This window comes from Strigops habroptila, chromosome 16, assembly GCF_004027225.2.
Source record: "Strigops habroptila isolate Jane chromosome 16, bStrHab1.2.pri, whole genome shotgun sequence".
Taxonomy (NCBI): domain Eukaryota; kingdom Metazoa; phylum Chordata; class Aves; order Psittaciformes; family Psittacidae; genus Strigops; species Strigops habroptila.
In genome coordinates, this window is record NC_044292.2 from 4,865,346 (window position 1) to 4,879,066 (window position 13,721).

A 13,721-nucleotide genomic window follows, 5' to 3' on the forward strand; every position below is an offset into this window, starting at 1 on the left:
GTGCTGTACCTTGGAGTGACTGAAGCAAGGAAATGGAGTTCAGGCAGTTGCCCTCTCCTGTTCCTATACCATTATGCTGGAATGTGGTAGGCGTCTTTGATCACCAAATGCTTTGTGTAGTCCTCGAAACATAAAAGCATCCTGTAAGGATGGAAACGTTGCCCTGGTACTGAATTTCCCTATTCTTTTCTTGGGTTTGTGTTGTATTTTCTCCAGGCTTATTACAGTGAGGGGAATGAGAAAATGCAAAAAGAAGGAAGTGCTTCATCCCTTTGGAAGGATGTCCCTTTCATCCTTCCTTGGTGATCCATACCTTCTGCTTGATCTCAGACTGTGTGCTGCAGCCAGGCCTGTTCTATCTTAATGCATCTTGGAAGAACTTTGGCCTTGCCTAAAGCAGAAGTTTCTAAACAAAGGATAGGTACCCAAACCAGTGAAGTGTCCTGCTTTGCGAAGGCTTGTGATTAGCAGTGCCCACATGGATGTATAAACCTTTATCCTTATGGAAAAGGCTTGTGTTTCCCTGTGAGATTTAAGACTTTCTATGGGCTAAACCCAGCACATTTCATGTCTTCTAAAGAGAAAAGACTGTGTAGAAGGCAGAAATTGTCAGACTTACTAATCTGGAGGAGGCAGAGGATGCGGTGAGCAGGTAGGACAGGGAATTCTGGAGAGGGTAGTAGCGAGGTAGTAAGGAAGGGCTGTTAGCTTCTCCTTGCTGGAATTGATAGATAGGATTTATTTCTGATTTCTGTGTGCACAAGAAGCGAGGATCCTGACTCTACAGCTCGATCCAAGATACTCAGCGCTTCGGAGCACATGTGGTTGGAAGGACCCATCCATATGGATCCGACTGCAGGATGAGAATACAAATCAATTTAGTAAAAGAAAGCAAGTTTTAGCCTGGTGTTAATTTTGCAGTCAGGGCTTGAACACCTGCAAGAATTAATGTAGAAACGATGGTGGTACTTGGAGCTACTGTTAGTAAGTGGGACCCTGTGTTAATTTCAAGGGTAATGAGTTGATGACAAAGGCTAATGGCAAGTACTGTAAATCCCTCCCTCCCTCTAACCTGCATGTAATACAAAATACCCTCTTGGAACCTTTAGAAAACCAGTATTCTTGCATCAAGGACTTCTCTTCTAATTAAAGATTTGAACAAAAGAAGCCACAGGGCTTTCTGCTTGTGACAAATTACAGCCCTGGTATGCTGTGAATTCATAGTGGTGGTGCTAGAAAAACGCAGTACTCTCAGTGAGCAAGATTTACTCCTGAGTTGGTTTAGAAGATGAGAGAAGATCCAGTTTCTGTGATGTCTGCAGATTTTCAGTGGTTTGGATGGTGCTTTTTAGCTCACAGCTTTGCAGTTGGCCACAAAGGAAAGTGACCCTGTCCATATTCTCCATGTCTTTGAAACATGACATTCTTGAAATGTAAGTTTGCCACGTGTTAAGGATGCTTGCAGTAAGGATTGAAAGCTGGTAGTGTCCTTGTAGTACCTCTCCTCCAAAAGAATCACAACCTGGTTTTCAAACAGGTACATTACATGTAAGTGTTGTTTCTTACACCTACAAAACACATCCAGGTCTTGGTTTAAATATAGCCACTAACAGCATAACAGCAGTGACCATCTGGTTTAGAAGATGAAGTCTAGAGACAGAATAGAAACCAGAAAAGCCACCACAGGTTCTGTCCATGGACGCAAAGTAGGATTTAGATACAGAATATTTGCTTTGAAATTTGGCCAGATTCTAGAGAGAAACCTCCTTTCTCTTGAAAATAGTGCTTTTGGAACACAGCCTTTCTAAGCCTGAACAGTATTTGAATGACAACTGGAAAAGTACCATGTACTGAATCAAAAGTTGTGTGAATTGATCACTTGGTGCATCCCTGGAATCCTCCCTTAGTCTGTGCACTGATGAGGTTTGAAAAATGAGGACTAACAGCCATCCAGGGCAAGGTGGCTGTAGGAAATCACCAGATTTATGTGTAGAACTGTTATTAATGGTTATTTTAGCCATGTAGGAGGAAACACAAAATCCTGCTGAGTTTTTATGTTCCATTTTCTTCTTCTTCCCTTGTTCTTTACCTCTTCAGTGGACTTGAGCTCGGCCAGTGAAGATGACTTTGACAGCGAGGACAGCGAGCAGGAACTGAAGGGCTACGCCTGTCGGCACTGCTTCACCACCAGTAGGCACCTGATTCATTGCTGTATTTCTACCCCTCTGCTGCTGCCTGTTTAATGCAGGTTCAGTCAAGCAAGAGCAGTTTGTTTGCATGTGCAGCTGTGCAAAAAGCTGTGGGGTTGAATCAGCTAAAATATGCAGCATTCCCAGCAGAGTTCATCACGCTTTGCCATTGCACATTAATACTGCAGTGACAAAAGAGAGTTCCGAGAGGTAGATACTTGTACAGGAAGAAATCTACATAATCCATAACACAGATAATCAGTTTGTGATATAGCAAATCAGTATTGGACTGTGACTGTCACACACAATATCTTTGCGCTGCATCGAATCTTTTCTGCAGCAGCCCCATTCCCGTGGGTATTCCTGAAGGTTGTCGGGTATTTGGGCATATGCATGGCATGGTAGGTTGGATGTAAGGAAGTTCTTTACTGTTAGAGTGGTGAGACATTGGGACAGGCTGCCCAAGGAAGTTGTGAATGTTCATTCCTGGAAGTCTTGACGCCAGGTTGGATGAGGCTTGGAGCAACCTGCTCTAGCGGAAGGTGTCCCTGCCTGTGGCAGGGGGTTGGGACTGGATGAGCTTTACGGTTCCTTCCAACCCAAACCAGGCTGGGATTCTATAGAAGTGTGAGCCTCAAAATAAAGAAGGAAATGAGAAGTTCATAGCTCACTTCACTTGAAGAAACCACAGCTTTGGAGAACAGGAGCTGCCTGTCAGCTCCCAGGTAGAGCAGATAAGGCTTCATTCTTTGTGTTCAAGGCTGTAGTTGCTTAATAAACAGATAGTTTGTAAATTGACTGTTGAAGACGTGCACTGGAACAGGGCAGAGTTTTCCAGAAGTTTCTCCAGCTTTGCCCATAGAAAAGCAGCTACGTTTCTAAGTGTGCTTTTATAATGAAGCAGCGTGTTTGTGCTGAGTGTCTGGTCCATCACGTGTCTCTAAGCTGTTGCTTTTCCTGCCCCAAGCCTCCAAGGACTGGCACCACGGCGGGCGAGAGAACATTTTACTGTGCACCGATTGTCGCATTCACTTCAAAAAGTACGGAGAGCTGCCACCCATTGAGAAGCCCGTGGACCCTCCACCCTTTATGTTTAAGCCTGTCAAAGAGGAAGATGATGGACTTAGTGGAAAGCATAGCATGAGGACAAGGAGGAGTCGAGGCTCGGTAGGTTAACGCTTTGCATTGCAGCTTCCTCTCTGAAGAGGAGGTGTTGTCTGGAAAAAGGAGTCAAACTCCAAATATGATGCTTTCTCTGTCTTGTTTGTTTGCCATGGCATGTGCCTGCTGCTGCATTTGTGTATGTGAGAGTGGGGTTGTCTGAGGTTGAGGCTTTCTTTGGGAAAAGGAGCTGAAATGTCTTATGCAAGTAGACAGTTTAGGGATTTCAGTGACTGGCAGTGAATGTCACGATAGTGGGCACTTGACCAGTGCATCATTGCAGAGTTTGTACTGGTATGTGTGCTCGTTCCAGCTGGATCCTGTCAGAGGTGAGCCCTTGGGCTTGTTTTAAAGGCAGAAATGCTTCATTTAAAAAATGAAATGCTGTTCCTGGGGTCTCCTCAAGTGTAGTTTGCTCCTGTGGTTTGTGCTCTGTCAGAGCGTTCACTGGGGGTGAAATGCCAGGAGCCTCACAGCATACAGGTCACCTGTGAGATCTCTGGCAGCAGTTCTGATGTTTCCTGTGGGTTTTGGCTGATAGAAAGCAGCAGATGTATGTATTTTCCTTGCATTTCCCTCTATCTTTCTGATCATCATGATATGACCATTGTCTCTGAACACCTTGTGAGGCTGCGCTGTCAGATAAGGTTGGCTTCATTGTTTTTTGGTAGCCAGTCACCCAGAAAACTGCCAAACTGGGAAAGAAACAGCATTAACTACTGAAATACACTCTACTGTGATTCCTTATTGCATAGCAGGAGCACACTGAAACTGTGGGTTTAGAAACTGGTCTTGGCTGCTTGAATGCCAACAGATAGACCTTTTATAATGGAACATGAGGTTCCTCTCCTACCTCTTTCCCTGTGTGTGTATGAATGCTTGCAAATGTGCTTGCATGTGTTTTATGAAGAAAATTGAGCATGCAAACAGCAGCAGCTTTGGAATATCCTTCTAATGTCATTTCTAGCAGACAGGACTAAATAAAACAATCAGCACTTCATGTTTTTGTGTAGAGAAGTTCAGGATTTGCCTCCTTTTATCTGATTTTTCAGGCTCTCAGCAGGAGCGTTCATCCCTGCCCCTGCTGTAAGATAATAAAATACAAAGGGTTGGGCAAGTGCTGACTTGGCTACACTTTTGTTTCTGTTGAACACAGATGTCTACACTACGTAGTGGTCGTAAGAAGCAGCCAGCCAGCCCTGATGGTAGAGCCTCCCCCATCAATGAAGACATCCGCTCCAGCGGCCGCAACTCTCCCAGCGCCGCCAGCACCTCCAGTAACGACAGCAAAGCGGATTCAGTGAAGAAATCGGCCAAGGTAAGAATTGCCCATTCTCCTTTTGGAGTAGGACTTGGCTGCCTGACGCCTCCCCAGTCAGAGGAATGAGATCCAGATTCTAGGAAGCCAGGGAATCTCGCAGTGCCCTAGAAATTCCCACCTGTGTGGGTAAGCAGGAAATGGAATGGTGAATGTGACTGAGGCTTTGTTCCTGTACGTGAGGTGTGTAGTGATAACCACCACGTAACCTTACTGCTCTCATGCTAAATTAATCCTTCAGTTTTGGATGCAAATGCAGGCATTAGGCTTGGAAATCATACAGCTCAGAAATGCTCTATTTGAGACAAGTAGACAGTTTAGGGATTGTTTTTTTAAGCAGTACTTAATCTTTGTGTACAAAAGCATATAAATAGGTAGTAATTTAGGCTACTTCTGTTACTGGTTTTCTGTGTGTGTATTTGCTTGGTTTTTCAGAGCAAGCTGACAGTTTAGTGTGTTTAAATGAGTAAGTGCTTTCCAGGAGAGTCCTAAAGAACCAAAAGCAGATGATGTGGGAAGGTTTGCCATTAAGCAGTGTAAATTGAAAAGCAGCAAGTTAAAAATAAGTATTCAGAAATAACCCACAGGCCAAAGCTGGAGAATGGAGCATGTTTTCACATGGTAAAACTGAGAACTTAGCAAAATTGGGAGTTAGGTAATTACGTGATGTATAAAGCTGTCCTAGACCATGAAAGAAGGTAGTAATCTTGTAATAGCTACTCACTGTTAGCCCTGTATTTGAGGGGTTATAAAAATATCCCTCTCAAAATATCAGGAGTAGTAGAAGGAGGCTTATCCTGTGCCTGCCTATGCAGAAAGCCGTGCTCCATCCTCTCTGTTGGGCTCTTAGGAGAGTATTCTGGGCCAGTTGATCTGGGAGGAGTTCCTGATGGACTCGATTCATCATAGCTGGAGACAACTGCTCCGTTTGAAGTATTCCTAAATATTCCTTCACTTTCAGCTGGAGACCACATCTGCACAATGATGAATGCTTTACTCACTGTTCCTTTCTCCTACTAGCTTGTGTCAGAGATGTGCGATGGGTTTGTGTGCAAAGCTCGCCTTGGGGTTCTGTCTGAGGAGTAAACCTGAGGGATGGTTGGGTTCTCTCTTCCACTTGGCCTCCAGAGGGAGAGGCTTGGGGGGGTTATGTAGATACAAGTCTGCTGGGAGCTGCTCCTGGCACATGGCAGAATGCAGCAGCAGCTCCAGAACAGGTTCTCCTGCCACCTCTAACTGGACAGAGAGACAGATGCGTATGGGATTAACAGTGATTGCCTCAAACTCCGATGAGTTCTCCTGCTCCCTAGGAACCCTTCTTGTTTATTTGTGTTAGTGATGCTCAATGTACTTCTGCATTCACATCACTGGTAACTGTTGTGCTCTGCTTCACTTGTGGCAGAAGATAAAAGAAGAGGTGTCTTCTCCTCTCAAGAACTCCAAGAGGCAGCGGGAAAAGGCAGCTTCTGACACAGAGGAACCTGACAGGTCCAATGCCAAAAAATCCAAAACTCAAGTGAGTCTCGCACAGGAATATTTTTCTCTCAGAGAATGGTTTGAGGGTGAGGAGGGTGCAAACCAACAACATGAAATCAGTTTAAGCCACAGCAAATTGTAACTTAATCTGTGGTTGGAAAGCAACCAATACTGTAATGTGTTCCTTCTGTTGAAAAACAGTGGGATGATATGGGGTAAGTCTAGAGTGTTTTTACTGTTTGTTTTCGTACCAATATCAACCATGTAGGAGTTTACTTGGATCATTTTCCACCTTCTTTCCTCGATTTTTTTAGACCAAATTAGACCACCACCACTGGTGTTCTCTTAATTTAATGGTATCAATTGAAATCCTTCCAGGATGTCTTTCCAGCTCCGTGTACCTGGCCAGCTTCACTCTGTGCACAGGGTTTGGGAATTTGGGCACTGAGCTTTTCCATAATACAGAATCACTGAATGGTTGAGGTGGAAAGCATCTAGGCCACCCAACCAGGGCCACCTAGAGCTGACTGCCCAGGACCATTACCAGATGGCTTTTGAGTATCTCCAAAGATGGAGAGTCCTCAGCCTGTTCCATGGCTTGGTCACCCTCACAGTGAAAAAGTGTTTCATGATGTTCAGGCAGAACCTCCTGTATTTCAGCGCGCATCCTGTGCCACACTGGTTATGTTCTCTGCGCAGTTCTCTCACACGTGGTGGTTCTTCCCCCTCTCCCTGCAGGAGATCAGCAGGCCAAACTCCCCCTCGGAGGGTGAGGGCGAAGGCGAGAGCTCCGACAGCCGCAGCGTCAATGACGAGGGGAGCAGCGATCCCAAGGACATCGACCAGGATAACCGGAGCACATCACCCAGCATCCCAAGCCCTCAAGACAATGAGAGCGACTCGGATTCATCTGCTCAACAGCAAGTGCTGCAGGCACAGCCCCAAGTGCTTCAGGCACAGAGCGGTTCTGGCCAGGCTCCTCCTCCCACACCACCTATCTCCGCCCAGTTACCAGCATCGCTGCCAGCAGCATCAAGTGCTACTTCGGCTCCACCACAGGTCTCGCCATCAGCATCCCAGCCCCCCAGCCAGCCCCAGGCCCCTGCTCCACCACCACCTCACTCTCACATACAGCAGGCCCCTGCCTTGCACCCGCCGAGGCTGCCGTCGCCTCACCCACCGCTGCAGCCTCTGAGCATGCCGCAGAGCCAGCCGGCCCCTGCCTCCTCCTCACAGCCCCACTCCCAGCCTCCGCTCCACAGCCAGGCCCAGCCTGCCCCGCACAGCCTGCAGGCCCAGCCCCTCCTGCCTCATCCCGTCCCTTCCCAGCCGTTTTCCCTCCCCACTCAGTCATCTCAGTCTCAGGTTCCCCTTCAGACACAAGCACCGTCTCATTCTCACTCCACTCTCCAGGTAACGCAGCCTGTCCTGCCAACTGCAACCTCGCTGCAGCAGGCTCAGCCTCCGCGGGAGCAGCCCTTGCCGCCTGCACCCATGGCCATGCCTCATATCAAACCTCCCCCTACGACCCCGATCCCTCAGCTCCCCACTGCTCCATCCCACAAGCACCCTCCTCATCTCTCTGGCCCTTCTCCATTCTCAATGAACTCCAACTTGCCTCCCCCACCTGCTTTAAAACCTCTGAGCTCCCTCTCAACTCATCATCCTCCATCTGCACACCCTCCTCCCTTGCAGCTGATGCCTCAGAGCCAGCCACTGCAGTCTTCACAAGCCCAGCCTCCTGTGCTGACGCAGAGTCAGAGCCTTCCTCCCCCCGCTAACCACCCCCCATCTGGACTCCATCAGGTATCCTCCCAGCCCCCCTTTTCTCAGCATCCATTTGTCCCAGGAGGCCCACCTTCCATCACCCCTCCTTCTTGCCCCTCCACTTCCACGCCACCCACTGTGCCTGGCATCCCACTTCAGACTTCCATCTCCACATCGGCAGCGTCTAGTGGAAACGTGCCCGTGGTGACAGCCTGCACGCTACCACCTATTCAAATCAAAGAAGAAGTCCCAGATGAAGCTGAGGAACCAGAAAGCCCCCCTCCTCCACCCAGAAGTCCATCACCAGAACCTACTGTGGTGGATACACCAAGTCATGCTAGTCAGTCGGCCAGGTATGGAGGCTGTCATCAGTGCTTCCTTAATGTGGTCTGGTTTTCTCTGGAAGCAGGATGTGGGACCTGAGTGTATTCTACAGGCACATCTTGTCGACCTCTCTTGCTAGCATGATCTTGCTCTGTTTATTCTGGAGAGGTGCAGTTTCACACAGTTTGTACATGTGAGAGGGGTTTTATACTGGATTGTCTGTGGAGTATTATGGTACAATGAATTTTCTCATGGCTTTCAGGGGAGCTGGGCACTACTGTAGAAGTGTCTTGTCTTGTATCACTTGTATAAGTGATACTTATTCTGGTTTTGGTTTCATTGACATGAAACTCTTGCATCTTTCCCAAGGCTAAGCTCTTTCTCTTTTATTTCTTTCAGGTTCTATAAGCACCTGGACCGTGGCTACAATTCATGCTCGAGAGCAGACTTATATTTCATGCCACTGGCAGGATCAAAACTGGCCAAGAAGAGAGAAGAAGCCATTGAAAAGGCCAAAAGGGAAGCGGAGCAGAAAGCCAGAGAAGAGAGGGAAAGAGAGAAAGAAAAAGAGAAGGAAAGAGAGAGGGAGCGGGAGCGGGAAAGAGAAGCGGAAAGAGCTGCGGTAGGTTGATTTGTAGCTAAGAGCTGTTGAAGGGAGTTGGTGGGATCTGTCCTGGATGGTGACTACAGAATGCACATCCCCAGAAGCACTTTGATGTGTGTGCAAGCAGGTATTTGTGATATGGGAGCCTTGTGTATTAGGTGAAAGCCAACCCGCTACGAGCACCTCCTCCCCTGCCTGTGACTTTCTTCTGTTTAAAGGAACCAGAGAGCTTCTGCTCCTGGTCTGTTTCTAATGTGCAGGAAGCCAGTGCTGCTGGGGATAACCAGGCCAAGTATTTACATCTACTTGCAGTAGAAAAGCACCCTGTGCAGGCACAGTGAATGCCTTTGTGTACCTTGTCCTGCTGTGCAGGCACGGGAATGCTGTCTGCTGGAAAAAGCAGATCTGAAGGCTTGTTTAATTGGAAGTAGACTTCATTAACTCTTCTTATGGGGAGACCCAAACTTCAGTCTTGGTATAAAGAGCCAGTAAAACTAATCCATCATTCTGTGGCCTGTTGGAAAGGAATAATTACTTCTGGGCCCACACAATTGGTAGGTTGGTAATACATTCTTGATGCTGGAAAAGAACGTGCTAAAGTCTATTCCATTGTGCATTTCAGATCAGAATCGTAGCTATGTGTTTCTGTAAGATTATAAAAGTCAGGATATAGCATCTGTCCGTTAAGGAATGTGTCATCTATAAGGACTTTATTTAGGGGACAGGGATCCTTGGGCAATTGCAAGGGTAAAATGTGCTCACTGCCCTTCACAGAAGTGCTCTGCTGCCCTTGTACAGGAGGGGAGAGCAGGATGCAAAGTCCTGATGTGAAAGGAGTGGACTTTGTTGTGTTGCACATTGTGCAGATGGCTTTCCTTGGATTTAGTCTGGTTTAGGATTCAAGTGTGTGTGGAGAGGAGAGGAAGAACACACTGCTTCCCACTACAAAGTAATCTGGCCTACTGGCTAGACAGAATCCACTTCTTCCCCAAGTGACACTGGAGCACACAAGTGCAGGAGTCACAGGGCTCAACAGGCTGCACTCACCTCCTCTTAGGAACTTGAAGCACCAGAAGGGCAGTTTGTGCCTGCTCTGGTTTTAAGCCAAGTTTGTTGAACTAAAGTTCTTTTCCCCCTTTCTGTGCAGCAGAAGGTATCCAGCTCCTCCCATGAAGGCCGACTTGGAGAGTCTCAGCTCAGCGGGCCAGCACACATGAGACCTTCCTTTGAACCTCCACCGACGACCATTGCTGCTGTACCACCTTACATCGGTCCGGATACACCTGCGTTACGAACACTAAGTGAATATGCCCGTCCTCACGTCATGTCGCCAACAAACCGCAACCATCCCTTCTTTGTCCCCCTCAACCCCACCGATCCACTTCTGGCCTACCATATGCCTGGCCTCTACAACGTGGATCCCACCATTCGGGAGCGAGAGCTGCGAGAGCGGGAAATCCGGGAACGAGAAATCCGGGAAAGGGAGTTGAGAGAGAGGATGAAACCTGGCTTTGAGGTGAAGCCCCCAGAGCTAGATGCGCTGCACCCAGCTACTAACCCCATGGAGCATTTTGCCAGGCACGGTGCACTGACTATTCCACCAACAGCAGGACCTCACCCATTTGCTTCCTTCCATCCGGGTTTGAACCCTCTTGAAAGAGAGAGACTTGCATTGGCAGGCCCGCAGTTACGGCCTGAAATGAGCTACCCCGACAGACTGGCAGCAGAGAGGATACACGCGGAGCGGATGGCATCGCTGACAAATGACCCCCTGGCACGGCTCCAGATGTTCAACGTCACACCTCACCATCACCAACACTCACACATACACTCGCATTTACACCTACATCAGCAGGATCCCTTACATCAAGGTGAGCCTAGGGATTTGGGCTGGGCAGGTAACTGGGAAACCGCTCTCCTGAGCTGTTAGCAGTGGTCTGTCTGGAACAGGCAGGCTGTGACTCTGGAATTCAAGCAGCAAATCCCTGTTTGAATGTATACAACGTGACTTCTGTACTGTATAAGGTTGTGATAACTGAAATACAGGTTATTTTTGGAGGGTGAGCCAATGACAGTGATAAAGTAAATGGTGATAACACTACAGCGATCGTCATTGAGACTGCACACTGTCCCTGTAGAAGGTTTGCTGTTTTGTTGTGGGGTTTTTGAAGTACTGGAGTCCTGGAGCACCACCTTACAGTGGTATCTGAAGTACAGATGGGGACTCCACTGGTGAAGGGAACTGGCTAGGAGAGACATCATGGAATTAGTAACACTGCTAATGGCTGAAAGGAGTTCTAGCTGGAAAGGAGCTGAAGCTGGTGTTTCCATAGAGGAGCTGAAGAAATAATTAGGAGAGAGAGACTTCTTCATCTCTTGAGCCATTTGACATGCCGACCATCTGGCTTTAGTTGAGCTGAAATTCTCTGTCACAATTCTCCTAAGAACCATCTAAATTTATGGGTTGGCATCTCTTCAGCTACAGTGTATTCTTCTGTGTGGAATTCTTTCTTCCCCAAATATTTAATAGTCTCCAAAAAGGAGTTGATGCTTTGCTCATTTCTGAAGCAAGCTACGGGGTTATGCTTCTGGGAGTCTGGAGGATGAGGCACTAAGCAGGATTTTTCTGGTTTTCTGGTGGCAGACTGCAGAGGACACAGCGAGCAAGGCACCAGCTGCAGTAGCTGCCAAGGAAGAGGAAAAAAAAAGGTCCAAGTACTTAAAGTGCAGCTTCTGGTGCAGCTGGTTACAAATGTAGTGTTTGCGCAAGCAAATATAGCACACTTCGCCTTGGAGCAATATGCATTAAATGTAGCTGGAATGTCTCCTTTTTGGAGTCTGGAAGGAATTTGAGTGCTGTTGCAGAAGCCAAATTGCATAGCAAGGAAATCAACAGGGTCTTGTGAGGTTGGTGAGGGGTTTGGGGGTTATGGGTAGGAGATGATGGTGCTGAATATCAGTGTGCTGAAAGCTGCCAGCTGTGGACATTGCCTGACTGCACACATTGCAGGCTGGTTCAGTTCAGGCAGGTTTGCATTTCCCATTGATAGCAGGAGAAATTTGTCAGAGATTGTGTCTATACAAGGATTCTGATGTCAGGTATGTCACCACCTCTGTGCAGCTAAGTCTTAAGTAGTTCTGGACAAAAATACAGCTAGTACGTTCTCACTCCCAGTCTAGCAAGAGACTGGTACAGGCAAAGCCAAGTGAATTCATTGCGAAGTCTGTCTTATGTGTATTTGCAAAGTAATCTGGTTTTGATCTTGGATGCCAGATTAAAACAGAGTTTGGGGCTCTTGAGTGTCTACGGATAGTTCATGCTCCAGAGTAGCTCCATAGGTGGGTAAGGCCCTAAGGTACCTAACTCGTATGTCTCCTTGCAGCAGGGATGAATAGAGTGAAAAATGACCACACATTTCTGCTCTGGACCAGACAGCAGCTGAGGGAGAATTGTGTTCCCTGTCTTGGGTTCCTTTAGTTTGCGGTTCCTCTGCAACCCACCAACAGCTTCACATGCAGAGGTTTCACATGAGCTGGGTGGTGACAATGTCATCTTTTGCAAACAGGTTTTGGCCACCTTTATGGCCTATCAGGTAGTATTGGTAAAGTCAGAAGGATGCTAAAGCATTTCTGTACTAAATGTCACTAGTGAGCCTTCAATTTTGAGTGTGTAAAGGAGAGAGGGAGAGTTTTAGTGGAAGAGTTTCTAAATGTTGACCATCTTAGTTACTGCTTGGTGGAGCTCTTGTAGAAATTGAAAGCCCTGGGTTGTTGCTTTACCAGTTAAGACTGTGTAGTAAGCAGACGTCACTTGAAGATAGAAACGTGGGTTTCACATTGGGTGGATCTAAACTTCTGGTAATTACAGGCCAGTTAGGCCAAGTCTAACAGGGCTTTTGATCTCCCAGCAGCAAGCCATGCTTCCCAAAGCAGTTGATTTGATTGCTTTCTTTCCTTCTTTTAAAGGTTCAGCAGGACCCGTTCACCCGCTGGTGGATCCTTTAGCCGCTGGACCCCATTTGGCACGTTTTCCCTACCCACCTGGGACCATCCCCAACCCATTGCTAGGGCAGCCACCTCATGAGCATGAAATGCTCCGACATCCAGTCTTTGGTGAGAGCACTTTACAGTTCTGTATGAAGATTGGCTCTTGAGCTGAACCGTCATCTTCTGGGTCTTCACGTTTCTTGGGAGGGGAGTTGGTGGAGTTGAGCTGTAACTTAGGTTACAGCCAAAGGTTGGTCATAGCAAACAAGTGTCTAAATGTGGGCTACTGTCTCTTAGGTACTCCTTATCCACGAGATCTGCCTGGTGCCATTCCACCTCCTATGTCCGCAGCCCACCAACTGCAGGCCATGCACGCCCAGTCAGCAGAGCTGCAAAGACTGGCAATGGAGCAGCAGTGGTTGCATGGGCATCCTCACATGCATGGTGGTCATCTACCAAGTCAGGAAGATTATTACAGGTGAGAGGTGCAATGAAGGCCTTCAGAGACACAGAGGTGCTTACAGCTTCCTCTGTCTGTCTCCACATTCCATGTTTTTTCTTCCTGAATTACTGCCTTTCTTACTGTGTGTTAGTTACTGTCCTGATGCAGTTACAGAAGGTGGTGAAGCTGTACTAAGACCTAATTTGGGTGTAGGTGACGGAGCAGATGGAAAGATAGGTCCAAATTACTGGCACAGGATGTGGACTAGTTGAGTCTTACATTGCAGAACTATCTCTGAGTGGGGTTTTTAGTGTGATACTTACTACGATTGCTGCTTCCACATCTCTCTTCCTTGAGAACAGTGGAGGAGAGTGGGTAAAGCTTTATGAATGAGAAGAGGGGAGGAATTCAGTACATCTTAAGATATTACTAAGGGGAGTAGGAAGTTGAAAT

At 47.4% G+C, this 13,721-nt stretch overlaps 1 protein-coding gene across 4 annotated transcripts in view; it reads left to right on the forward strand.

The window, feature by feature from the left end:
- Nucleotides 1–13,721, forward strand: part of RERE (arginine-glutamic acid dipeptide repeats) — a 229,407-nt gene that overhangs the window by 211,966 nt on the left and 3,720 nt on the right. For 2 of the 4 annotated variants that reach the window (XM_030507879.1, XM_030507883.1), the window contains 9 exons: nucleotides 2,098–2,190; nucleotides 3,157–3,356; nucleotides 4,507–4,668; nucleotides 6,071–6,184; nucleotides 6,883–8,264; nucleotides 8,635–8,857; nucleotides 9,987–10,710; nucleotides 12,806–12,952; nucleotides 13,124–13,304. In XM_030507879.1, the coding sequence (XP_030363739.1) occupies nucleotides 2,098–2,190; nucleotides 3,157–3,356; nucleotides 4,507–4,668; nucleotides 6,071–6,184; nucleotides 6,883–8,264; nucleotides 8,635–8,857; nucleotides 9,987–10,710; nucleotides 12,806–12,952; nucleotides 13,124–13,304 (3,226 nt within the window). The remainder of the gene's footprint in view (nucleotides 1–2,097; nucleotides 2,191–3,156; nucleotides 3,357–4,506; nucleotides 4,669–6,070; nucleotides 6,185–6,882; nucleotides 8,265–8,634; nucleotides 8,858–9,986; nucleotides 10,711–12,805; nucleotides 12,953–13,123; nucleotides 13,305–13,721) is intronic. The other 2 variants (XM_030507880.1, XM_030507882.1) reach the window with 2 other exon arrangements.